The 26,139-nt window shown below is 31.8% G+C and overlaps 2 protein-coding genes and 1 long non-coding RNA gene across 7 annotated transcripts in view; 2 read left to right on the top strand and 1 right to left on the bottom strand.

The window, feature by feature from the left end:
• The window catches only part of LOC130447068 (gametogenetin-binding protein 2-like), a 31,407-nt gene extending 20,508 nt beyond the window's left edge, over positions 1 to 10,899 (top strand). Inside the window, exons 7-10 of one of the 2 annotated variants that reach the window (XM_056783696.1) lie at positions 319 to 546; positions 7,424 to 7,574; positions 9,066 to 9,345; positions 9,498 to 10,899. In XM_056783696.1, the coding sequence (XP_056639674.1) occupies positions 319 to 546; positions 7,424 to 7,574; positions 9,066 to 9,345; positions 9,498 to 9,686 (848 nt within the window). In that variant the 3' untranslated portion in view covers positions 9,687 to 10,899. The remainder of the gene's footprint in view (positions 1 to 318; positions 547 to 7,423; positions 7,575 to 9,065; positions 9,346 to 9,497) is intronic. The other variant, XM_056783695.1, reaches the window with a different exon arrangement.
• Positions 4,880 to 26,139, bottom strand: part of LOC130447069 (leucine-rich repeat-containing protein 40-like) — an 82,006-nt gene continuing 60,746 nt past the window's right edge. The window contains exon 11 of one of the 4 annotated variants that reach the window (XM_056783702.1): positions 4,880 to 5,192. In XM_056783702.1, the coding sequence (XP_056639680.1) occupies positions 5,186 to 5,192 (7 nt within the window). In that variant the 3' untranslated portion in view covers positions 4,880 to 5,185. Of the gene's footprint in view, positions 5,193 to 14,167; positions 15,335 to 16,533; positions 16,813 to 19,118; positions 19,303 to 26,139 lie in introns of those variants that run through there. The other 3 variants (XM_056783704.1, XM_056783701.1, XM_056783698.1) reach the window with 3 other exon arrangements.
• Positions 20,022 to 24,164, top strand: LOC130447071 (uncharacterized). Its single transcript, XR_008910208.1, has 2 exons — positions 20,022 to 22,960; positions 23,212 to 24,164. It is a non-coding gene; the product is annotated as an uncharacterized LOC130447071 (long non-coding RNA).

Raw genomic sequence — 26,139 nt, 5'->3', positions numbered from 1 at the left:
ATATTTTATTTTTTTATTTTTATAGAATATGATTTTTAAAAATCTAAAAGATATATAATATCATTGCACTAATTAATTTGTGATGAACATTTCTTTCACATTCATTCCAATTTTTTTACTGCATGAACCTTTGATTGTCTGATTTGTCAAATTAAATGAAACTATTCTGTAGATTTTTGGCTTACTTCACTAGAAACTTCTATAAACTTAAAACGACTTGTTCAGTATTATAGTTTTACTTAGTTATTTGAATATTCATAGCTTTCAGATTTCATCACTATATCTATAATTTCAATTTGATTAATTATCATTCAACAGGTAAGGTCGTAGATAAAGAAGGTAAAGAAAACTGCAATGATTGCGAACAAGATGAAGACGATAAAGAAGATACTGACAAGGAGTGCTCATGTACAAATGAGAAATCATGCGAACAGGAAGAAGCACTGAGTTGTTATAGTTGTGAACAATTGCAACCAGGAGGATGTGGCGATGCCAATTTACCTAGAAATTTCGAATATGAAGATTGTTTAAAACCAAATAGTGGAGGTTATTACTTTCAAATAATAAACTATATATAAATTTAATTTGTATATATATATATATATATATATATATATATATATATATGAATTGTGAAGTCTTTGCCAGCTATATTATGAGTAGTTTTGTGTTTCTTTGCCACGTTCCCAATAAAAAATACTCATTATATATATAAAACAAAAACTAATATATTGGAACTTGCAGCAAATTTTGGAAATTGTGTAGATACTCTTTATTATACAGTGCTTTTCAGATAAAAGTATCCACCTTTATTAACTTTTGTAATACTGGTATTTAGAAAAAATCCAAAAACACGTCAATTTATGTTGGAAGGGGCAAGCATTATGGCTTATTTAAACTTACTGGAAAAGCCACCCCCTCACCCCTAGCAGCATCCCCTTTATTTTTTTAAATTACTTGTCATATTTTTTATGTAAAATTTGGATACTCCTCTTTGAGCTGATTTCAAAAATGTATAATACTTGTAGGTTAAAGTGGTTAGTTTATGAGATAAACAATTTTTCTTTTAAGAGCACAAATTTTACTTATTATTTACTTTCACCTTATTTGCCTGTACTAAAATGGGTTGTACAACAGTTCAAACTCTTTAATCTTTTTAACTGTGCTATTTATTCTACTTAAAAAATCCAAACAACAAAAAACTCTACTTTTTATTAAAGTTTGACATTGTCAACTAGAATTTGTAGTCACTATTGATAGTGTAATTTGATACATTATTTATTTTGTTTCTCTGAAATGGTTTACTCTTTGCAAGAAAGAATTGAAATTGTAGGTTTATACTACCAAAATAATAATTGTGCAAGAGCTGCTGCTAGAATATTTATCGAATTACATGACGGAAGGCATGCAACTCATAAGTATGTAATTCAACTGATGGAGAAATTTACCACAACAGGGTCTGTTTGCAATAAAGTGCATAAGCGAGAGGAACTCGTAAATAACGAAGCAATCCAAGTGGCAATTTTAGGGCAAGTCAGCTTAGAGGCTCAACAACCCCAATCCTTGTCAACAATAAGTAGAGCGATCGGTGTTTCATCTTCTACAGTTTCCCGAGTTCTACATAAATTCAAGTACCACCCATACAAAGTTAAGTTGATGCACGAGTTGAATGAAGATGATTTTGATGATCGTCGTCTAGAGTTTTGCGAATCAATGACGCAAATTATCAATAACAATCCACAATTGTTAAACAATATTTGCTTTTCTGATGAATGCTCATGGTCATTAAATGGCTTAGTAAGTAGGCATAATTGTAGATATTGGGCTGAAAGTGATCCACATATTATGCGTGAATTCCATACACAACATCCCCAAAAGTTAAACGTTTGGTGTGGTATCCTAGGTGACCACATTGTCGGACCTTTCTTCATCAACGGAAATTTAAATGGTGAATCATATCTTGAGTTAGTCAGGGAAGGGGTTGACCCACGTATTACAACAATAATAGAAAATGATGATAACTTTTCTGAAGATTTACTGGTATTTCAACAAGACGGAGCTCCCCCGCACTATGCTATGCCTGTCCGACAATTTTTAAACGAAACATTCCCCGCTCGTTGGATAGGTAGAAGGGGGCAGATGATGGAGTGGCCACCTAGGTCACCGGATTTAACACCCCTAGACTTCTTTTTATGGGGGTATTTAAAAACAAAAGTTTGTGCTACCCAACCAGAATCTCTGGATGATTTACGAGAGAGGATAAAAAATGAATGTCGACAATTAAATCCAGCCGTATTAAGCAATGTCAGAGAGGCATTTCAAGATTATACCATTGTATGGAAGTGAATGGTACTCATTTTGAACACTTATTGTAACTTCATAATAAATAGCACAGTTAAAAAGATTAAAGAGTTTGAACTGTTGTACAACCCATTTCAGTACAGGCAAATAAGGTGAAAGTAAATAATAAGTAAAATTTGTGCTCTTAAAAGAAAAATTGTTTATCTCATAAACTAACCACTTTAACCTACAAGTATTATACATTTTTGAAATCAGCTCAAAGAGGAGTATCCAAATTTTACATAAAAAATATGAAAAGTAATTTAAAAAAATAAAGGGGATGCTGCTAGGGGTGAGGGGGTGGCTTTTCCAGTAAGTTTAAATAAGCCATAATGCTTGCCCCTTCCAACATAAATTGACGTGTTTTTGGATTTTTTCTAAATACCAGTATTACAAAAGTTATTAAAGGTGGATACTTTTATCTGAAAAGCACTGTATAAAGTATATAACATGTTTGTTAATATGTAATATTTAAGTAGACTTACGTTTATTTTGAGGATGAATTCCAAGGTATTCTCATATTGCATGTAAATGTCTCTATCAATCTCTTCTTGCAGAAAAGCAGATATAGCATCCATTTGGTCTATTTTCAATCTATATCTGGCTCTTAAAGTAAATAAGTAGCGGATAGTTGTATACCTGACAACTGGTGAGTATATTTCTTCATAGTCTGTGCCACATCTTTGTGCATAACCTTTTATCACTACCCTAGCCTTGTATCTCAGAACATTTCCACTCTGGTATGTTTTTGTCTTAAGCACCTACTTGTATGTAAGAGCCTCTTTGCCTGGAGGGAGATTATGTCAAAATCCATTTTGTATTTTTTATCAGGGAAGTATATTCCTCGTCCATGGCTCTCTTCCATTCAGTAGCTTGTGGTGATGTAAGTGCTTCCTCTACACTCTGTGGATCTGTCAAATCTGTAAACAAACACAGTAGACCACTTTATTCCTCATTTTGTTTATTCTGTGCTCGTGTTGACCTCAAGGTTACATCACCATTTTCATTGTAACTTTCCATAAAAGAAACATCTTTTTTTCACAAATTTGTGTGACTTAGGATCCATAAAGTGATATCCTTTTATGTTTTTGCAATAACCCACAAATATCATTTTACTTACTTTTTATCCCACTTTTGGCGTTTTTCTTTGGGCACATAGACCATAGCTGCAGAGCCAAATATTTTCATGTGTAATAAATTGTGTTTCTAACTTTTCCAAATTTCATATGGGGTTTTACCTTGTAATGCTTTTGTCGGAGAACGGTTAACAATATATACTACGTTTGCCAAAGCCTTAGTCCAGTAGTTCTTCTCCAAGCTGGCATAGAACAACATGCACCTTGCTCGTTCTAGAGTCTAGAGTATTGTTTCGGCCATGCCGTTTTGTTGGTGAGTCTATGGAGTAGAGGTTTGATGAATTATACCATGATTAGATAAGATATTGTTACAGTATTCTCTACCATTATCTGTGCGAACCTTTTTTATCTTGTAATTCAATTCATTCTCTACTTTCATTTTGAAATCTTTAAATGTACCTGAAATATTTAACTTTGAAAAAATATACATGGACCATTCGTGTGAAGTCATCAATGTAAGTTTTGCTCTATAACCAACATTTTTGAAAGATGTCCTTGTTTGCCTACCTGATACAATGACTGCATGCAACATTACTTAGCTCCCGAGTTAGAGTCACACTATCTGTACAACCAGGCAGCTTGTTCACATCTGAAATATTCAAATGGCTAATTTGCATATGCCACATATAATCAATATGACAATTTTGAGTAATTCAAACTAAATGTGTCACTTCTTTACTAGTATCCAAGATGTATAACTTACTGCTCAATGCTGCAGTGCACACCACCTCATCATTGACATCAAATCCAATGTTACGCAGTATGTGAGCAGTGTTCATTATCTTACTAATCAGTATAGGTTCTTTTTTTAACTTTAAGTATGGGCTTTGAGCTATTGGAGGCCTTAGTATGAACAAACAACAATTTGATGATCATGTATTGAGGTTCTGGGACTCAAATTATCTTAAATACGGATGACGTTACGAAATTTTTTTACTGAGCAAACGCCAAATATTTTTCAATTTTCTATCTATCTTAGAGACGGGATCACCTTTTTTTTTAAACACTCTGTAAATCTTCTTAAATTTTTAATATGTTTATGTTTCTAAATCGTTTTGATTCTAGGTATCTTCTGATTTAAAATTAGTTTGTTTAAAGTCAGTAAAAATTTGACATTGTATGTATATATATATATATATATATATATATATATATATATATATATATATATATATAATATATATATATAAGCGGTTACTTATTGGGAACGTGGCCAATGAAACACCAAAGTGAACTAACTTTAATATATTTTGCGAGCTTTATATACCATATATACATGTGTGTGTATGTATTTTTCTTGATGTCACATTATATAAAATTAACAATAACATATGAACAGAATGGTATACGAAACCAACTTGGTCCTTAAGATATTGGAACTTCATTTCGTGTCATCCTATGTCACAAAAAAGATCAGTTATAATAAGTTTGGCTGATAGATCTATCCAACAATCAGATCCTGAATTTAGGTACTTAGCTATTCAAAAAGCAAACACTGCATTGAAAGAAATGTTAAACAACAGATTGATAAAAAGGATAAACAGATACTATAATCAATTAGGAAACAAACAAAACGAAACAAAAACACAAAACATTTTTTCTTACCATATGTTCAAGGACTTTCCCAACAACCATCTAAATATTTCAATAAATATGATTTTAGTATAAGTCCTAAAGGACATATTACACTATCCAAATAGTTCACTAAACTAAAATCTAAAACACCAAAAAAAGAGAATGAATATTATATATCAAGTGCCTTGTACTAATTATCAAGATCCAAAAATTCTTGGAATGGAATCTCAAACATGAAAAAGGGAATTTTTAGAAATGGTTCACATTCACATAAAAACGAAAAAGCTATAAATGATATAAAAAGACCTAAATAATTTAAGTAAATTTATATTCATGATGTAGATGATCTATTGATTAATATAAATATGCAAATCGTCGGTGTCAATATCATATTTTTATAAAGACTGAAAAAAAGTAGTCAAGTTCATTTTTATTTCAAGGGAACAAATCTGAGTGTAAAATGTTGAAAGGTTTTTGTCTTAATAAAGTTCAAAGTTGTGGTACTTTATAGGCGTGTTTTTCGTGCTTGTTTTTCAAACAAATTTTCCATTTGTTGATAGTTTGAAATTTTTTGTCTAGAGAGCCAATAGAGTTTCGATTTTAGATGTTTATGATTTTCGACAAACCCGTTGTGATATTTTTTACATATTTCATTTGTTTGTCTTTCTCTTCGACATCTAATAGAAATGTATCACAAAATGTAGCTTTGATAGTCGAATCTATAGAGCACATATTTAACCAAGCAATAGGCGATGACTAGGATGGAATAAAAATTAACTGCAGAACATTAAACAACATACATTATGCAGATGACACGGTTATCATTGTAGACAATCCAGAAGCCTTTCAACTCCTAATAAACAAAGTTGTAGAAGTGGGATGTAGGCATGAAAATTAATGCAACAATAACAAAAGTAATGGCGATAACAAGATTTCCAAACTCACAACTGGGTTAAATATCTTGGCAGCTGTAAACGACAAATGTAGACCCTGACGTCGAAGTAAGATCACGTATAGAACAAGCTAGATCCATATTCCTAAAGGTGAAAAACATATTATGTAACGCAAACTTGAACTTAAACTTAAGATACCGTTTTGTAAAGGCAAACGTGCACTCAGTTCTCTTGTATGGAGCAGAAACATGGACATTAAAAGTGGATACCATGAACAGACTTGAGGCTTTTGAAATGAGGCTCTTCCGTAGACTACTAAAATACACATATACCTAACGATGAAGTGCTTAGACGTATGGGAAAGGAAAGAGGTTACTTACAATAATAAAGAGAAGGAAGATCGCTGGGCCACATATACCGTAACAACAAGTATGATATACTGAAACGTGGGCCTGGTCGCAAACAACATTCATGGTTAAAAAACATACGCGATTGTACTGATATGATCACATAATCTTCAATTCGTACCACTCAGGACCGAAATAAGTATGCCGAAATTGTCGCCAATGTTCATTAAATGGAGGTGGCACCTGAAGAAGGAAGTTGCATTTTCAAGTCCAAATGGCATTCTTAAAAATTCAAAATGGTCATGAGGAACACAGAAAGCAGTTTTTCTATAGAATTAGACTTAAGTTCGTTTTGGTGAAATCCCTGAGCAAGATCGAAAGTGGTGAAGTAGGTGCTTCTTTACCTAAATTATCTAGAAGTTCGTCAATTTTTGGAAGTGGGTATTTGTTATGTATAGTATTCTCATTAAGTTTTAGACACTATCCAAACCGAGGCAAAGTAAGGGAATATGGAAGTGTCGATATCATATTTTGATAAAGACTTCTGTTATAAAATTATTTTTTTTACAATTTTTCGAAGGTAGATAAAAATTTTGACGTTTGGACTACTTTCAGTCTATTAAAATATGATATTGACACTGACAATGTGTGTATTTATATTAATCAATAGATCACCTACATCATGACTATCAAAATAAAAATAAAATCAAAATATAAATTTGTTCCAACGAGAAAGATTAATTTTTCCTTAGTTTTTACTCCCAAATATATAGCAGTAATCAATTAAATTATTTGTAGTTGTATTAGAATTTACCAAATAGGCTATAAATTTTACACAAATTATTTAGGTCTTTTTTATCATTTATCGCTTTTTCGTTTTTATGTGAATGTGAACCATTTCTCTGTATTTGATTCCGTTCCAAGAATTTTTGAATCTTGATAATTGAATTTGTTTTTTTGATATCTCTTATTATCATTGATCTTTTTTGTGATATTTTTTTTGGTATACCATTTTGTTTTTATGTTATTGTTACTTTTATATAATGTGACATCAAGAAAATTGATTTTATTATTTTGTTTGATTTCGATTGTGTATTGAAGTTTTTTATGATTGAATTCTTTCCTTTTTGAGGTGGTGGTGGTGTGGGATGTGGTGGATTGAGTGGGAAAAAGGAAAAATTGAGATGTAGCAATGAATTATGGATAGATGATTGCAAATGTGAAAACGATGTTCAAGAAGTTAAAAAACCTACTTGTGGTGCCACTTGTAAATGTGATAACAGGTAAATATATCTATTATTATCAATTTTGAAATAATTCCTATGTAAATTGATTTTACTTTTCTTTTTGTGCCTTCATGTCGATCGCTCTTTGAGGAAGAATACTATGATGTGCTTCATTTAATGGTTAAAGAATTCTTCACAAAGCTTAACAACATATTTCCTAAACTCACTTGAATGGACCAAAAATGTTAAAGTGTATGGTCGAATCTATATTTATTTCTAATGGGAGTTTCAATAAAAGGCGACTCCGTTTCTAGAATAGGTAGAAAACCGAAAATATTTGGATAAAGGACGTTGAAGAAAAAAAGATTATACACAGTTTTAACGATTTGGCCTAAACATGAATTTGTTTTTATATGTGACTCTCATAGAGAGCGCTAGTTACACGGTACCAAGTAGTATTGAACATAACTTAGTAAACTTTAGATATTTTACACCATACAAGTACTCTTGGTAATACTCGGATTATTTTGATTTGAAAATTATGAAGTAATTCCCATTGGTATGAAGTAATGTTAAAGTTATTGAATAAATAGAATATCACAGAAAAAAGTTGAATTTCATCCATTTTCTCGATTACACAAGTCTATCTTTTTTCTAAAGAATCCATTAATCTTATAAACACCTGTGATTAGCTATGAGTTCATTAAAGTGACGTTGAAATCTTTCTTCCAATTTACATCTGTTGTATAGAATTTTTCCTTAAGATACGACCAAACTGTGTAGTCCAAATTGAATGACCAATCCATCGATTCGGAAAATGGTTACTCAACCAATTACGACACCTTTTATCAAAGTGCGGTGGAGTTCCATCTGTATAAAAAATAGAGCTCGTTTAACGTTAAATCTTTTAATATCTCGAGTAAGTCCAAAATATCATCTGTTCTCACGAATACATAAGATCTTTTTTTTTCTAAAGAATCCATGAAATTGTTATCTCAAGTTGCTCACCAAACAATAACATTAAATGATTCATACACATACATTGGTAATATGGATTTTTACTTATAGATTGTCATCACACCAGTAGTGTGCATTATGGAAGTTAAACTAAAATGCATTTTGAAGGTTCTCCTTTCGTGTAATATTTGACGAAAATTTGTTCTATTGCAAGAACTCTTGGCTTATTCGTCATATTAGGATGTATCCTTCAAATATTAAAGAAGACATATGTTTTCATTTTGCCATATTTCTTATGCTAACCATTGAATATTGATAAACTAAATATTTTCTTTTTATGGTTCTTGTTGCTCTTGGTCTATCAGATTTCATTTTTTTGGTCTCATCACAGGTTCTCGACAACGTCGCTCAATGGCAAAAAGAGCCTGCACCTATATGCTCATAAAAGCCTTGCACCTAGTGATATCTCGGAGCGACCGACAACACGCTATTTAATGGCCAAAATTCAAAGGAGAACTGTGACTTAAATATATTGTATGTTTTTTGAGACTCTCTTTAATGTTAATGAATTGTTATTTATTTATGTTCTAGTTTGCTCAGACCTTTAACCTATATAGGAGATTTTAACAGTAACACCAAAAAAGAAAGTGGTTCAAACAGCGATCATTCCCATGACTGTGGTTATTCATCAGAAAATAATAACGGGTGCTGTGAAACAGGTTCCCTGATTTCCAGTCTCTCCAGTTCGCCAGAAGGATCAGAATTAGCTTGCTCAGATTCATGTTGCCAACATGATAATGATTATATAACTCACTGTAGACTCTCATATGGTGGAAATGGTCATCAATTGAGCTTACAGGAAATGTTAGAGGTACTTTTGTATTTCGTTTAATATTTATCTCAACTCTTTTTCTGTATACATTAGAAAATTATTAAGAGAATTGTAGATTTGCATAGCTATTTTTTGAAGTGTAACAAGACATATCACAAATAATTTAATTTGAAAGTAAAATACTTTGGCAGGTTCATAGCGAAGATGATGACGAATGCTTTATAACCCCAGAAGAAGTTAGAGAATTTAAAAGCAACAATAGGCAAGTCTATGAGAAGAGACAAGAATTGCGGGAAACGCTCCAAAAAAGGTTTGCCCAATTTTGCATGGACGGACCTGTGCCACATATACTCTTGCAATCCAAATATGCTTCGAATTAATTTATATTTTAATATTAATCCGGTAGATTTTTCCTGATTTGATATTGTTCAGTTTTCAAATTATGCATAAATGGTTTTTTTAAAATTTTTATTTGGTTTTTGTTTATTATTTCATTGCACAAATAAAACGAATAGTACGAAATTCTAGTACCAAGATGTTTTATTTGCCGTACAAAGATAATTCATAAAATTTAGAAATACACATCAGATAGTCCTATTGCACACATCTTAATAAGTATAAGTAGGTAGAAGACTTGATTTCTATTACAATTGGCCTGCTTAAATACAGGTTGCTTCAGAAAAAAGTGCTTACATATTTTTAAAGGTTTAGCCAAAACTACTGGCCACGCTGTAATGAAATTTTATACAAAATTTTTCGGAATCTTATACATCACATCATTATGTTTTTATATCTGACCTTCATATAGGGCGGTAGTTACAAGATACGTTATTTAATTTACACCAAAAACTGAAATATTTGAATTTGAATATTATGAAGTAATAAGCGATGCTAGTATTTTGTAATGATGTTAAATTAAAATAAACAAAAGATCTCAAGAAGAAAATTAAAATAAAAACTGAGGAAATAGAATAAAATTCAATTAGAGTAAAGACTCAAAATGTCAACTTTTTTCACGAGTCCATTAGACTATCCTTTTTTCTAAAGAATCCATCAATTTATTACCTAGAGCTGCTGCCCAAACATTAACTTTCAATGAGTGTTGGTAATGAGATACTGTTTTGACTTATGGATTCTCATAACACCAGTAATTTCAATGGACAAAAATCCACTTTTACTGGATGGTATATCATTTGACAACAGCTCTTGGAGCTGGAGTCTGTAATAATAAGGATTTTCTATTCTTTAAGTGTCCTCTAAATACTTAAAAAAGATGTATTTGTCTGCCTTGCCATATTCCTTACGCTGTTCCACACACTGCTGGATTTTGAGGAACTAAATTTAAAATAACATTTTCTTCATTATTGGCTCTTGTTGCTCTTGGCCTATCAGAATTCATTTTTTTGGGTCTACCATTCCCAGTTTCACGACAATGCTCATTGGAAACATGTATCATAATCGATACTTTATACCAGCAACAGTTATTACTTCATAATTATCAAATCAAACTGAAACTGAATGATGTCTAAGTTCACTTGAAATTTTGAGTGATAAACCTAAAGTTTAAAAAGTTGTTTTATATATATATATATATATATATATATATATATATATATATATATATATATATATATATACTTTATATACTTTATCTAAACCCTCCTTGGCACTCCCCGAACAATTTTTCTGCGTATATTCCCAATTTTCTTTCTAATGAAAATATTTTGTATGTGACGTCTAGCAATGCTATTCCTCTATAATTTTCTCACAACGTTTCGTCTCCCTTCTTATAAATGGGCTTTTCTCCATGCTTCTGGCATGTTCTCGGTGTTCTAAATCTGACAAAAATTAAAAATTTTTCTTTAAGCTGTACACCGCCATGTTTTGTTCTTTTGTTACTCCATTATCTCCGGGACTGTTTTTGTTTTTCATCTTATTTATCACTTTTTCAGTAAGTTGATTTTCAAGGTTTCCTTCGTTTACTATTTGTTCGAGTGCGTCATTTTTGACATTAAATATTTCCTTGAAATATTCTTTCCATCTTTTAATTTTTTCTTATTCGTCAACTACAAGGTTTTATATATGTGGCAGTACTCTCGTTTTGTTTTCTTATGTGTTTGACTTCTTTGTAAAACTTTTTAATTTCCTTTCTTTGATATTCTTCCTCTATAATTTTTATTTGGCCTTCAGAGGATTCTCTTTTTTTTCATTGTTATATTCACATAATTTTTTTTCTCATTTCTATTGTACAACATTTTTTGGTTTAAGTTTCCCTTTTTTTGTATTTCACTGTCACATTCATCGTCTAGGCATCTTTTTTTCTGAGATTTTTTTTCGTGGCGGTTGTTACTGCTTGTTTATTTTTTCCCAGTTTTTTTTCCAACAGTTATTGTGTGGCTTTCTTCTTATTGGCAGCTTAAGTATTCGTCAATATCTATCGTATACTTTTTTCAGTATTTTCTCTCTTTAAATCAACCAAGTTGTATAAAATATGCTTAATTTTTGGTTTATTTTTCTTTTCTTTTTTGTTATCCTAATTTTCACACCTACCGAAGTGATCTGAACTTATTTCTGCACCACGTTATGTTCTCAAATTTGTGATTAGCTTTGAATACTTTAGTTATATTAGAATATGATCGATTTGATTTGCATCATTTCTTCCATGGATAATCCAATACCTGTTTGCTGCCAATCCTATCAATCTCAGACCATTATTATTTGACTCTTCGTGCTTGCTTTCTTCTTCCGTTATCTTTTTATACATTTCCTCTCTGCCAACTTTTGCGTCTCCCAATTACAATTACTATGTCTGTGTTTGATATAGTATTCATTAGCCTTTCTAACTCTAACTCTTCATAATATGTATACTTTGTGACTTCGTCTTTCTCTTCTGTTGGTGCGTGTATATTAACGATAATCTATAATATCTATCCGATGTTGATACAAAGCAAACTTAACCTCTTTTTTTTTAACTGTTGGTTTACTAAAAAACTCATTCCATATGTCTTATTTTGACTTCCGTTCTTAAAAATATATATAATTATCTATTTCTTGAATACCATTTTCTGTAGGGCGACTAAATCCATCTTGTAAATGTTCATTTTTTTGATAAATGTTTTAATCGTTTCTTCGTCATAAATACCTCTCACTTTGCATGCTCTATATTCACCAATATATTATGTTGTTATTTACTTGTTGTTATAATTGCTCATTGTCCCTGTACATTGCCGTGTACGTTTTTTCATCCAATATATTGCTCACTGTGCCTTCTAATTTTTTGAGTTGAGAACTAACTGCTATTTTTCATTATCCCATTTCCATTCGACGTTGTCTATGTATATTCTTCTAAGCCTAATTTTTACCCGATTTCTTTTGTCTTTCTTTATTAGCTCTCCCTATTACTTTCTCTACGGTTCTGTTGCTCTTTGACAAATCATCATTTAGAAAAACTCTTTCACTCTCATTCTCTAATTTCATTAAACAAGTTTTTTCATCTTGTTTTATAGCTTCTTTAACATGTACTTTAATGCCTAATTCACTTTCAATGAAATTTTCCATTCTAGGCATCAATAACTCTGTCATTTCTATCTATTTTGATGCCCTGTCCTTCTCCTCCTCTTTCCATTATCCTCCAAAGGATGAAATGACACTATTTATATATGATTCAGCAGTTTTTTCAATGCTTGCTTATTCTGTGCAATTTTTTGGCATGATGCAGTCTCTTATTTATTAGGGGTTTTGTTTGGTCTACCTACCCAGTTGGAGATCTGCTTCTTGGGCGTTTGCTTTCTACTTTTCCTTCTATGATTAACCGTTCCATTGTTCCTGATATTCCCAGCTACTGCAGATACATGCGGTTTATTCTGGTTAGTAGCCTTGTAGGTGGACCAATTTTTTGTAATACGGATACGTTGGTTCGGTGTTCTGTCCGTGACACTCAAAAGTAGTCTATAAACCCACTCGGTTTTTATCTGCTTCGTTTAAACTCCATGTTTCCGCTTTGTATACCCATAGATGTTGTCTTGAATATTAGTGCGACTCCTTGGTATTAATACGGCCCAGTCCTATTTACTTGCTATATTAAATCGAAGAAATCCTCAGTTGATATCGCTTATTGCTTTACTGGCTATCTGCACCGCGAAAAAACCGGACCTCGGTTGAACCGTCAGAAGCCCGGCCTTTATCGATGTGATTTTAAACACTTAATTACAGTATATTGGTGCTGTTTTCGTCTTACCTTATTTAATCAAACGTTTTATCTCACCATCTTTCACTAGGTTAAAGATACTTTTAGAAATTTAAACACTTGTCATCTTCCTATATTTTGGATTTAATTACGGAGCACATTCCTAATAGACTTTATTCTACCTTAACAGAACTGGATAGTGTTATCTGAGCAATATTTCTGCTAAATTTGAATTGACCAAGACTTCTTGATACATTTCAAATTAATCAGGTATCCATTATTGCTGTTCAAACCCCATACTTTATACTTGAACCTTTTCAAAATAAATTACTTACCTTTCCTCCCGTGGTATTTTATCATATCCTTCTCCATTTTTAGTTTTTGAATTGAATGAGGTAGAAGGCTTCACCTTATTTCTTATTTAAAGTAACGTTATTTTTTAATGTATTGCTTCTACCAATGATTTATCTTAATGGGGCATAACATCATCTAATCAAATGTCATAATTTTTTATGTATAAGTATTAATAATTACTTTCTGGGATTATATTTATATAGACGAATAAAAAAATAAGCCTTCAATATTTTAAATCTAAATTACACTTGATACATTTGAACTACTGATGTATGTATAACTAAATTTTTTGAATGTCTAAAAAAGTTCAAGATGAAAATATAATACCGTTACAATATATTTACGATATATTTGTTGCATTCCATGAGTTAACAATTGTTACAAAAGAAATAAAATTGTTTTTTATAGGTCTTTGACATGCGCTATATGCATTCACACCTAAATCTGTGTAAAAATCATAAATAAACTTAATTAAAAATTTTTGAGTTTTCTTTCGGTAGTCACAATTCCGCCCAATATCCATTTAATGATACAAATTTAAATACAATTTGGAATATTAATCATTAAATTTAATAGAGAAAGCGGCATATTATCAGAACAATACTAGGACAAAATGACTAAACAAATCGAGAAATGAACATGCTTTTACAAAGCTGTATGGTATAATATCAGATAACATCATTTTCAAAAAAGCTTGAGCTTTGGGAAAAGAATATAACCCAGTTTGATTACAGGCACTTTCCTAGTCTGAAGCAGATTGGTGACAAACAAAATACTCCACAACACTCCAGCAATAACCAAGAATATGTGGAAATTCTTTCAGACTTAAGAACCAAATTTGATCAACGATTCCAAGATTTTAAAAGCATATTGATTGTCGCACAGTTCATCAACTTTTCCTCTGTAGAGATCGATGCAGAAGATTTTTCGGCTTGTGTTGTAAAATGTTGTGTCGTAGAAATAGAAGTTGATTTTTAGAATGACCTGTATCTAAAATCCCTCTCTACCACTGAAAATATCTGGCTTCTAGTCCCCAAAGAAAAGTATTCAATTGTGGTTCAAGTTACATTGAGATTGAAAGCTATGTTCAGTTCTACATACTTGCGTGAAGCATCTTTTTCAAGTATGAAATTCATAAACAACAAATATAGAAACAGACTGACTGATTAACATTTAAACAACTGCATCAGAATGGCGGCTACATATACTCGTACTCTCCAAACTTCAAAAAAATATTTGATGACCAAAAAGAGTTCCACTTCTATCATTGAATTGAATGTTTAAACTTTTTTGTTTCACTTTCTGTATATTTTGATTAATACTAGAAATAAATGTTCGTTTGTAATAATCTAGTTTAAATTCCATTTTGTGTACTCTCTTTGGCCTAATATTCCTAAGTAGATCACTAAAAGGTTTATAAATGCTAAGAGAAGAAAGAGCTAGTTAAACAGATATGTGTGCTTCAGACGGGGAAAACAGCCTGCAATCCTAGAAAAAGAGAAAAATTTAATTAGAAGACATATAAACCAATTCCCATTCTATGAAAGTCATTATTCTAGGTCTCATTCTGAGAAAAAAAATATTTGTCATCTCATTTATCAATTTCACAAATGTACAGGTTATACAGGAAGAGTGTTTCAAAAACAACGTCAGCCCGCAAAACATTTTTGTCGAAGGATTTAATCTTTCATTTCATAAACCAAAAAGGAAATGTGGAAAATGTGACAAATGTTGATTAAAACAGAGGCAAATGAGAGTGAAGAAAATATAATAATGATTGAAAGAGATAGTCATATTCTTTTAGCAAAATCTTCAGGGGATGAGAAAAAAAATGATATCGTAAAAAGTGAAACAAAAGAAAAGATTATGACCATACGTTCTGACCTGCAAAAATGTCTTCTAACCCCACTTTTATCGAGCGGAATATCGTTTGATAAAAGGCAACTGTGAACAGTGTGGACACTGAATCTCACTTTTTACGTCACTAGTAGGAACCAAAATCCAGCAGCAATTTGCTATCTATGGGATGAGAGAATCGCAGCTAGAGGAGGTAGAGAAATTGCATCAAGTCTGTACGCGTTTTTAAAGCAAATCCCAGTCGACTTTGAAGAAGTCAATTTTTTCAATGATTTGTACCCAGGACAAAATCGAAATATTTTTGTTGCTTTGATGTTTTTATTTTTAACTAAAGAATTATCTAGAAAAGGTAGGAAAATAGTAATTAATCACAAGTTTCTCGAAGCAGGGCACACCTACATGGAGGCAGACGCAGTGTATGCATTAATAGAGAATACAAGGAAAAAACAAACTTCCTTGTGACTGAGCAAATTTAATTAGAATTATTCCAAGAAAACCACCAATCATCGTACATTAGATGCGACAAGACATAAAAAATGCTGGTGAGCCAGTTAAGTGGACCAAAATCAAATGGATGGAATTTCGTTGGGATAAACTAAATGAAATCTATTCTATAATTCTTAATAATCAATATTTTAATTAAAATAATAAATTCATAGAATGATATTATATATATATATATATATATATATATATATATATATATATATATATATATATATATATAAACTATTAGATGAAACTTATAGAGGTGGAATAATGAGGGTTGAGAAACCTCGTTAATCCTTCAGGTATAAGGGAATACCGAAAAAAAACACTTGTAGCACTCAGCATCCAAAAAGGACCAATGTTTCTTTACATTAACAACATTAACAATAAACAAATACAAAAAATAATAATGGGAATCTTAGTATAAGAAAGTTATAGCATTCTACAAAATCTCAAATATCTTTCAACGCATTTTTTTCGGAACTAGCAATTTATATATATTTTACAATATAATATAAATGTCCTCTTGAACGGTAATGGTATTTTCCTACGACCACTTATGAAAATGATAGATTGCACACTCATTTTTCTCTAAGAAAGTAGTTTATGTCGCTCATATACTAAAAAATAATAAAATAACACATGTATTGAAATGCTTCTTTTTCTTATGTTATATATAGTCTCAAACGATAGAGGAAATACGTGAATACAATATGAATCTGACTGGGAGTCGAAAAGCAAAAGGCCAAAGAAAAATGAAGAAGTAGACAATATGATTTTTTGAGGTTATATTAGTGTTTGCAGTATATATGTAATACTTCTATATGGACAGTTTCTACAAGTGGAAGCTGTTTCGACTAAGAAAGACAAAATGATAACGGTTTCTCTATCCTCCGTAGCTCCAGCTCGGCTCTCCGCAATCTCAAGCTTGCGCAATCTGTACGAGGTATCTGGGACGAGAGAGAAAATACTATATCATCGGCACCTTCATAGTGGTACATTCTTTCCTGTTTCAACTGTCCATATAGAAGTATTACATTATGGTTTACAATAAAAATAGAAAGTTTGTTATGATTTGTGTTCATACTGGTGTCTATAAGATAATTTAAACGAATGAAAATGTATTACTAATAGATAAGTTAAAAGTTTAAAAATTATATTAAGTAGGCTGTAGTATTAATTGTCAAACACACAAGCAGTTATTTTGTAAAATTGTAAGTATTATAAACTATATAAAGGATTTGGGTACAGTTGCTGTGATAGAAATGAATAATACGAAAAACCAGGTGTCAGGTGTTTTCTCAATTATAAAAATGAAAAATGCACCCAGCTAGTAGTGAGTATAAACAAAATAGGCAGAGGGGTAAAGTTTTTGTTTTCTGGTTCCAGAACAATATACTGGCCACACCTTTAAGCGTTCTTCTGCAACAATTTTGGGAGATGCAGGAGCACATCTTGCTGCATTAAAACGCCACGGAGGATGGAAATCCTCTACCGTGGCTGAGTAGACGAACGATTCGACGGTCTGATAAAAACACGTCATGAATTGCATCGATTTTTTCGGCGACTGATACAGAAACTGGCTTTCCGGATCAGTCATCATCTTCAATGGAAAATTTACCTCTTTTGAAGCTTGCAGTCCAATTTTTCTCGGTCGCATACGAAGGATATTGATCATCAAAGGAATTACGCATATCTTCATAAATCTGCTTACCTCTTAACCCTTTTAAATACAGGTACTTGATGATGGCTCGATACTCCAATTTTTCGATTTTCACAACTTCGTTGGACATCTTTTTTCTTTTAATTTATTGCGTAACTCTGGTTTACTTTTTTGACGCCAAACTTTACACTGACACTTCTAATAATTTATTGTTCGTTGCTGTGGTAACGCAATATTTTGTTTATGCATGGAATTGGCCTGGGCTAACTAGATATCAATGGATCCTCGTATATACCACTCTACCTCTACATCAATTTGGTAATATGCATCTAATGCGGATATGGTTAAAAGACAGGAAAACAACACCTATTTGTGAATTGAACCCCCCTTTAAGAGACTCCAAGCCATAATATATTCATAATAAAAACAATGTTGGAATTTTATTTTTCTTAAGGAAAAATTTGTTTTTAAAAAATATATTTATTAAAGCAATTACAAGTTTATTGTTAGAGATCTGAACAGAGAATGAATTATATAAAATGAATTTACAAGAAAGTAAGATTTATCTACATATGTTACTAAATAAGAATTTCTAAGAATGTATAATGTTTCTGCTGCGCTTTTTCTTGATTAACCACGAATGTAACTCCTCCCTCCTTAAGTCTCGAAAAGTATGGATTGACTTTTCGATTTTTGGGCCCTTTCCAGGTTTTCTCGACTTTTTTCTTTTGCGGATTTTCTGCATACTAAAATTTTTGATTTGAATTTGAATAAGACACCGAGCTGCTATTAAAATAATGAATTTTATCGCTAAAAGGCTTTCGATTGTTGTTGTATGTATAACTCTGTGTATTGGAAATTTCTTGGATCGGCTTCAATTTTCTTGACTATTTGATGATTATTGATCCATAGTTCACAATTTTTTGGGATTTTGACAAGTGATGGTTCTTCTATTTCGAGGTATTGATCGGATTGATATTTTGAAAGTATTTTTTCTTGTTGAATCGGCATTATCAGTACTTCTTTTGCTGTAACTTGTTAAATGATTGTTTCTTCGATATTGACTTCTAGAATTTAGCAATTATCGAGACTGTTCCCTTCAAGTAGACTAAGGGTGCAATTATCCCTTTGGACAAAATTTTGACGGCAATAGTATGTACTTTCAAGTGGTGGACATTCTTCTTTTTCTGGTTGGGTTTCATTTTGCGTTCGTGACAGGTAAGGGAATTTAGGAGTGTACATTTTATTACTTTGGATTATGGGAAAAAGGTGGTAGAATTGAAATGTTTCGGAGATGAGTATAGGTACGTGGATAGCAAAGACTAATTTCCGTATCAGTGTTTTCAAACTGTTTCTCAGCAATATCGTCATCAAAGTCCGGATCATTATCTACATACTTTCCTTCTAGTAATCGAAGTAAACACTTATGTTCTCGTTTATAATCCATCTGGAATATTAATTACAATTTATATGACCAAATGCATAATAATTGTCTTATGAAGTATATTACCTTTTATAACAAAATAAATAATATTTAAAATTAAGTTAAGTCACTATTCGAAGCGGATCTAACAAAAAATTCACCGAGTTTTTGAAAATATTCGAAAGCCAACGTACTCCAAGCTTCGCAGCGTGAAACTATGTCCGAAAAAAGCTCTTATACGCCTGCAAAACTGCGTTGGGTCTGTGATTTTTGGCGCAAATACTGGAAGGTTTGTGTCTTCCTTTGAGGTATTGTTTGAAACTCTTTATCTATATCTATCTACATCTATAAAAAACTACAAAGTGCAGAGCTGTCTCCATTGATTTTACAGTTTGTTAGGCGTGTTCCTTGCCATTAAGGAGACTTCAGCTTTGGAGTAAAGTGTTTGAATATTTCAATGTATTATTTTTCTCTCAGATTCACTCGTTGGATTAGGCGTAAGCCTTGACAATTACATTCATTTTAGATACTGTTCTCAGTTACTTGTACAATTTCATGACACTCTTCAATTTCATCTCTCCATGTACGAAGAGAAGCCATATAAGCCAAGAAAACATAGCATAGCTAAACAAAATGTAATATTTTATTCTATACACGTGTCACTGTATGTGGTCCTACAAGTTTAAAAGGAGAAAAATTAATTACTACTACTAATTATTGTCAGACTTGATACGCTGCTCGATCAATACACTATTTTTATCCTTTAAATTCCACTTGGACTATCGCTTCCTCTAGGTATAATAAAAATTATACATTGGGTGATTTTGTATTCGTTATTAAGTGAGCTTTTTCATTACTGCTTTGTGGAATTGAAACAACATATATAAATCTAAATTGAAAAACTATACAAGTTTATATTCTGCTATACAATATACAATTCTGCTACAAATATTATTGGGAACAGAAAGTATGGTTCTTATATATCTACCACAACATTATTGTGTCAAAAATTTGAGGAACAATTTTTGATTGTTCGGCTATGTATAGAGGGGTAAAAGTAACGAAAAAACGTGTATCCATATGTATTTATTTCTATAACAATTAATACTTGTTACGTTACTCATTACTCCTGATACCTCATGACATGCTATGTTATTTTTTTTATACGGGGTGGACCATTAGTTTGTGGTGCATAACTTACTTAAGATAAAATATACAAAAAAATTTTCAAATAAAAGTTGTTATATTTGCACAGATACACATTTCTAATATATTTTGAGATATATAGGGTGTTCAGCCTAAGGACAGGATACCCTGTATATTTGTTTACCATCGAATTTAGCGTAAAATTCTGCATCTAGCCCTCTCTTTTCTTTTCCCATAAATTGTGACGTTGCCAAGTTGGAGCGAAAAATATGACGATTTGGCGAAAATTGGTACACTATAAATGCTGTCTGGTAAACAGAGTAGAAGTTTCGTTTGAGGTTCGGGGTGTTTTTTAGATAAGCATTAAATCAGAATATTTCATATTTCCATTTTTTTAAATGGAACATCCAGTATATTATTTTACTATCTAAACAATTTTATCCCTTCAAATTATGTCTCATAATTCTAAAACTTGATTTAGACCATTTTTAAGAAAATTGCATTTGTAGTTTACGATTTAAAAATATTCACCTTTTTAACAAGTAAACACTAAATGTGACGTTTAAAATACTAAAATATTGTTTTTGTGACAAAATCAAACCAGTAATTTTATACCTTTAAAAATTGTAATAAGATAAATAGGGTATCTACAAAACTCAAAATAAACAAAAGCTCTACTAGCACGATGTAACCTATTGACATCAGCAGTTCGGAGAACCTCCTTAATTCTATTATTCATGTCTTACTTAGTAGTCGCGGGTGCTTTGTAAACTTGTTCTTTGTCGTATCCAACGTCCAGGAAATTCATTATTTAAATGTGTATTTATCAGTTACGTATGGTAAACTCGTGCACCGTCATGTAGGTACCACATTCGCTGCCTATCATGAGCAGATAATTGCTGAAGTAGTTGAGGTAATTAGTTTTGTACAATATTTATATAAACTTGCCCATTAACAGTTCCGTCAAAGAAATATAAGAGTATGACATGATTCCCAATTATTCCATCCCATACATTTAATGACCACTTTGTTGACTGATAGTCCGTATACAATGCGGTTGATCTGTTGCATAATAATGGACATTGTGTCATTCTACAAACCCATTTTTATGAAATTTTGCTTCATCGGCAAAATTGAAAAAATCTGTTTCGCTGAATTGTTTTCTTGAGCCCATTAACAGAAGGTTAACCGCTTTTCAAAATCATCATCCAATAGTTCCTGTATTCGGTGTATATGGTAAGGATGCATTTTGTTCTTAGATAGAATTTTTTGGACGACAGTACGACTACGTCGGTTTGTTTTGATATTTCCCGTGTTGAGATATGAGGATCTCCCGTAAGTTTTGACATTACGGTCATCTCGTTGTCCTGTGACATTGCATTCTTCGACCTTTCGCTTTTTTCGTAAGCTACACTACCAGTTCTGGTAAATCGTTGAAGCAAATTTTCAAATGTCTCTTTTCTTGGCTGTCTTCTATCTGGAAATTTCTGTTGATAAGTACCTTGTGCAAGTAAACAGTTCTTATCACTGGCACCCAGTACAAAAATCATATCTGTCAATTCTTGTATCAGAAAATTCATGATCTTAATTGCTTCCTCGTTCTTTGTAATACGTCAAGATAATAACTAATCACTCTGACTTAAATTGTGAAAGTCTCAAATTCACAGGTTACGTGATAAAACTATGGATAATTTCATTTATTGATAAGGTGACGTGGGTTTAATTTAGTTTTATAGATACCCTATTTATTTTATTAGCTTTGAAAGGTATAAAATTACAGGTTTGATTTTGTCACAAAAATGTGGTACATACATGACGGTGCACCATACCTAACTGATCAATACACATTTGAATAATGAATTTGCCGGACGATGGATACGTCAAAGAACAAGTTTACAAAACACCAGCGACTTCTAAGGAAGACATGAAGAATAGAATTAAGTAGGTTCTCCGAAATGTTGATGTCTATATGTTACATCGTGCTAGTAGAGCTTTTGAAGATCGCATACATTATTGTATGGAAGTAAATGGTGGTCATTTTGAACATTTAATAAAATAGTTATTTAAAGTTTGTAGTTATTTCTTATTTGTTGTTAGTTATTTTAATTTTATTTGTTTATTTTGAGTTTTGTAGATACCCTTAGTCATCTTATTACAGATATAAACATGGACGGATTTACGGAGGTGCCTGGCACCCCCTGATTTTTCAAGATTTTTTTTTCAAATTTCTATCATATTTTTGTAATAATGTTTTTGTTTTGGATTAAAATATTTATTTAGGACAATATACTTTTTTAACAAGTAAACTCAGCAACTTAGTGTCTGTATTCGGTATTTTTGCTATAATGAAATTAAAGAAAGGCTAATTTCTATGAAACATGTTTCACTCACACGGGATGCTAACAGTCTGTCTCAAATTATTTTAGATTCTTTAAGTAATATGGGAATCGCTGCTACTTTGGTTGAACACAAGAATAGTTCACCAATAGGATTGATCAATCCCATAAGACGTACATACGCCAATTCTTGAGCCAAGGTCAAGTGATGCTTACGTCACCTGCAGACCTCGACGGCTTGTTTACCATTTACGCTGTGCGGTATTGCTTGTGTTTTTGTTAATTCGAAAAGGTCGTACAAGTGATTGAAGAGTTGGAAATTCGTTTTTTACTTAGTTCTACGTTTTAAAAACTATTATTTGTGTGTATTATATATGTGGAGAATAGTGAACAAAGACAATATTATTGTTTAAGGCAAAATAATCTTGTGAGACTAGGTAGGTTAGGGTAGGGTAGGGTAGGTAAAAATGTTTTGTTATATTAAAGCTGGATTTAAATAGCAAAATAAAAATTAAAATCCAAGTCAGTTACTGGCTGAAAGAAAACCAGCTGAGCAGAAATGACAATTTAATTGGCTTATTTAAATTTCTATTCTTTATACACCACAATAAAAAATTAAAAAAATGGGCGAATCATAACAGCGTTTTTGGTCGGTTGGTTTGCATTTGTCCAGCAACTAATCTAGATTTTTATTTTACTTTTTTTTGCTAAATGAAACTTTGTTTGTTTGATTTTAGTGCATGTAGTATATGTCCAAAAATCAAAATGCCTGGTACACGTTGTGCTGTGTATGGTTGTGGTAATACCTATAAAATAAGGCAGCAAGAACATGAATATTTTATATTTCATCGGTTTCCCAAAGCTAAAGATCTTGTTTCCCAAACTATGAGAAAAGAATGGATATTACGATGCAAACGGGAAGATAAATTTAACCCTGATACTAGCTACATCTGCTCAGTTCATTTCACAGAAAAGGATTATGAAAGAGACTTACAGAATGAATTATTAGGTTGGTGAATTATTTAATTGTTTAGTGTAATAGTTTATAGCTTTCAAAGTCTATACTGTCCCAAAATGATTTTGGTAATAAAATTTAGTAACTCAATTTGTTCATAAATATATATAATATGTATATGTATTTTAGGTTTACCACTACGAAAAATATTGAAAAAAACCGCTGTTCCTACTTTGGGATTGTATTCAAAAAAATCAACAAGTGAAGCTAGTAGTTCAAGCATCAGTTCCAGAGAAGAAAGACTGGCCAAACGAAATGCAAAGGAGGAAGTGAACCAACTTTTAAAAGTAGCCACGTTAACAGCTCCTATTAATACTTTTTCTGATGATACCGAAGACCATAATCCTAAATCTTTTGGAAGTATTCAGTTTGAAGAGCATGTATCAGAGCCTTCCACTTCATCAACCCCCAACTTTGTCCCAGAAAACTATGATTATAAGGCTTTGTACAATGAGTCTGTAGAGAAATATGAAAAGTTAGAAAGACAGTATGCTCTTTTAAAATCCAGAAGTTATATAAAAAGCACAAATATCAAAAAACTTAATGAACAATTGAAATATTTCAAAAATAAATGCTATAAATCTAGTCCCAAGGTAACATCTCTGTTTCAGAGAAATGAAGCTGCGTCTGCTATACTTAGAACTGTTCTTACTCAAAACCAAATTAATTTATTGTTAAAAAAAAAGAAAAGAGTCAACTGGACAAGAGAAGAAATTGCAACAGCCTTTACGCTAAGATACTACAGCAAGAAGTCATATTTATTTTTAAGAAATAAGTTGCATTACTCGTTACCTGGTCTTTCATCATTAAGAAGGTGGGCTTCCCAACTAAACCTTAATCAGGGTATTTTGAAAGATGTTTTATTTCTGCTGAAACTAGCCGGAGAGTCATTTTCTGATTTTGAAAGGACAGTAGTTTTACAGTACGATGAAGTGAAGGTCAAGAAAACTGAAGAATATAATATTGCTCAAGATGAAGTGCTAGGACCACATAATTATATGCAAGTAGTCATGGCTAGAGGGCTCTTTTCAAACTGGAAACAACCAATTTATATAGGTTTCGATCAAAAAATGACCAAATCTCTTTTAATGGATATTATAACTGAACTGCATAAAATAAATTTCAATGTAGTGGCATGTGTGAGCGATTGTGGTGCAAGTAATGTGGGATTATGGAAACAGTTAAATATCGATATTAATCAGACATCTTTTAAGCATCCTGTTAGTGGTAAGAATGTGTATATCTTTGCCGATGCACCTCACCTGCTAAAACTATTACGCAACTGGCTACTTGACAAAGGTTTTATGCTTGAAGATAATTTATTCGTGAATAAAAGTCCACTTGAAGCTCTGGTAACACTTACTGATAATGAAGTAAATCCCTGCTGGAAAATTAACAAAAAACATCTTGATGTGGAAAAAACTCTCAGACAAAATGTAAAACTATCTGCTGAATTGCTCTCCAATAGTGTTTCCACTGGACTTTTGCGATACAAGCCTGGACAAGACAAAAATATGTCAGAAAATCTAGGGCATTTTATTGCTGACAAATGCATGGTTTGATATTTTCAATAGCTATGTTCCGAGGGCAAATATACCTACAAAACATGCTTATGGCATAGATTTAGAAAACCAAAAACAACACCTCAACAAAATTTATCAAATTGTAAAATCAATGAGAGTAATTGGAAAAAATTGTTTGATGACATTCCAAAAAGGTATGTTAATATCAATATCTTCATTACAGCTACTTTATGAGGACATGAAAGAAAGTATGGATGTAAAGTACATATGCACCCATAAATTAAATCAGGACAGTTTAGAAAACTTCTTTCTCCAAATGAGAAGTAGAGGAGGGCCAGATGAGCATCCGTCACCTTTATCTGCGATTTACAGGATTCGCATGATTTTATTAGGAAAAAATCCTGGTATCTTAGGGTCAGGTGTCAACACTGATGAAAAAGTACTGGAAGAGTACATCGCCCCAAATGTTTTGAAAACTGCGAATGTTGCCAGTAAAGCTGAGCAGTCCTTTGATATTAACGAAACGCAAGGCAGTTCTTCTTTTTCATCAGTTTCATCTGATTTATCCTCATGCTCAGATTATCATCAAAATTCACAGGAAACGACTAATGATGCTCTAGAATATATTGCTGGTTATCTTGCTAAAAAATACAAAAATATTTTTCCAAGTCTGGGTGATTTTACATACGAAACGACACAAGAACACTCGTATGTACTTAGTATTCCTTCTTGGATTCAACAACTGTCGTACGGTGGTCTCACTAAGCCATCAGAAGAATTTTTAAAAAAAGTTAAAACTTGGAACACTTATTTTGAAAGCCATCATGGAGAATCGTTCAGA

The sequence above is a fragment of the Diorhabda sublineata genome, chromosome 7, assembly GCF_026230105.1.
Source record: "Diorhabda sublineata isolate icDioSubl1.1 chromosome 7, icDioSubl1.1, whole genome shotgun sequence".
Lineage (NCBI taxonomy): Eukaryota > Metazoa > Arthropoda > Insecta > Coleoptera > Chrysomelidae > Diorhabda > Diorhabda sublineata.
This window is presented reverse-complemented; position numbering and strand designations above follow the sequence as displayed.